Below are 2067 nucleotides of genomic sequence, written 5' to 3'. Positions count from 1 at the left end.
GGAAATTACTTAATCACTTTGGACATCAGTTTCCTCATAAAAATATTAGGGATAACAACTGTTTGTATTTCCTGGATGATTGTGATGATTCGATGAGATTATGAATATGAAGACAGTTANACAGTTGCATCTGGCACATGGTTTATGTTCAAGAAACGATGGCCGTTATGGTTCTTTGTGTTTCAGGAGCAGCCTATACTATGTATCGAAATGTGATGCTTACTGCACTATGTTAAAATAATAGCAATGCTTGCATTTCTATCTCTCTTTCTTTCTTCCTTCCTTTCCTTCCTTCCTCCCTCCCTCTCCTCACTGTCTCTCAATTCCTCCCTCCCTGCATCCCTCCATCCCTTCCTTCCTTCTTTACTCTCTCTCTCTCTTTCTTTCGCCAACTTTGTGTTATGTATGGTTTCTCTCAACAATTAGGTAGTGCTTTATAAAGATAACCTTGGCCAATTAACTTTTGAGTCTTAGTTTCCTCATATGCAAAATATACTACTATCTACCTCCTAGAGTTGGTGTATGGATGAAATTAGATCATGCATATAAAATGTCAATAACACAGAGAACTTTCACCAAATGGGAGGTATAATTACTTTTGTTAGGGTGGTTCTTTGGACCACCTTGACTTCACATATATAAACATATGTGTCTTGTGGATGTCTTTGGCATTCTTCTGAATATTTCCCAGGAAAAACTAATAATACCCACATTTCAAATGTGACTTGATTTTTTCAATGCTTTATTTCATGATTAGTAATTTATTTTCAAAAAATGCTGAAAATCATTATATTATTATATTTTATACCTGAAAGAAATATAACGCTGTATGTTAATTATACTTCAGTAAAAAATGCTGGAAACCAATTTTCTTATTTTGTTTAAATATTCTACTGGGAACATTTACAGGCAGGGATGACTTAATTGTGATGTTTTTGTCACCAAAGAAAATTACAGACTTAAGTAAATTTGATGTGGCATGATTCAGGAATCCTCTGTTTTCAATAACTGAGGAGAGGCATGGAAAGAAGTATCCAGTACTAGAAAGCTCAGAAAAAACTAATGTTCTTAGAGGATCAGCAGTAGTAATTCAATGAATGTGAGAGTGCCAGCAAGATATTCTAAGTGATAGCTATATATTTATTAAGTGTTCTGTTCAATTATTCAAATGTCCCTGTCTTCTCAGTCCCTCGTTATGTTACCCCTCAATAATACCAATGCACCTCTGACCTTCTTCCTGACGGGTATCCCAGGCCTGAGAGCAGTCCAGGTTTGGATCTCCATCCCTTTTTGTCTCCTGTATGTCATCGCCCTCCCTGGGAACAGCATGATCCTATTTGTGGTCCTTCGTGAGCGGAACCTCCATGAGCCCATGTATTACTTCCTCTCTATGCTTTCAGCCACAGATCTGAGCTTATCCCTGTGCACACNATATATTTATTAAGTGTTCTGTTCAATTATTCAAATGTCCCTGTCTTCTCAGTCCCTCGTTATGTTACCCCTCAATAATACCAATGCACCTCTGACCTTCTTCCTGACGGGTATCCCAGGCCTGAGAGCAGTCCAGGTTTGGATCTCCATCCCTTTTTGTCTCCTGTATGTCATCGCCCTCCCTGGGAACAGCATGATCCTATTTGTGGTCCTTCGTGAGCGGAACCTCCATGAGCCCATGTATTACTTCCTCTCTATGCTTTCAGCCACAGATCTGAGCTTATCCCTGTGCACACTTTCCACTACCCTTGCTGTCTTCTGGTTTGAAGCTCGAGAAATCACCTTAAATGCCTGCATTGCCCAGATGTTCTTTCTCCATGGATTTACTTTCATGGAGTCTGGGGTTCTGCTGGCCATGGCCTTTGATCGTTTTGTAGCCATCTGTGATCCACTGAGATACACCACCATCCTCACCAATGCCAGGATTGCCCAGATTGGGATGAGCATACTGATTAGGAACATTGCTGTCATGTTACCAGTGGTGTTCTTTGTTAAGAGGCTGTCGTTCTGCAGGGCTGTGGTCCTTTCACATTCTTACTGCTACCATGTTGATCTCATTCAACTCTCCTGTACAGA

General features: G+C 40.0%; 1 protein-coding gene across 1 annotated transcript; it reads left to right on the top strand.

Moving 5' to 3' along the window:
- Nucleotides 1–1492: 1492 nt before the first annotated feature.
- Nucleotides 1493–2060, top strand: LOC109488824 (olfactory receptor 51F2-like; the record flags this gene model as incomplete). The annotated part of the gene is made up of 1 exon (XM_034650075.1): nt 1493–2060. A coding segment is annotated over exon 1 (568 nt), but the record flags the coding sequence as incomplete, so codon positions are not given.
- Nucleotides 2061–2067: the final 7 nt, after the last annotated feature.

Source organism: Ailuropoda melanoleuca, unplaced genomic scaffold (genome assembly GCF_002007445.2).
Source record: "Ailuropoda melanoleuca isolate Jingjing unplaced genomic scaffold, ASM200744v2 unplaced-scaffold10833, whole genome shotgun sequence".
Classification (NCBI taxonomy): domain Eukaryota; kingdom Metazoa; phylum Chordata; class Mammalia; order Carnivora; family Ursidae; genus Ailuropoda; species Ailuropoda melanoleuca.
This window is presented reverse-complemented; position numbering and strand designations above follow the sequence as displayed.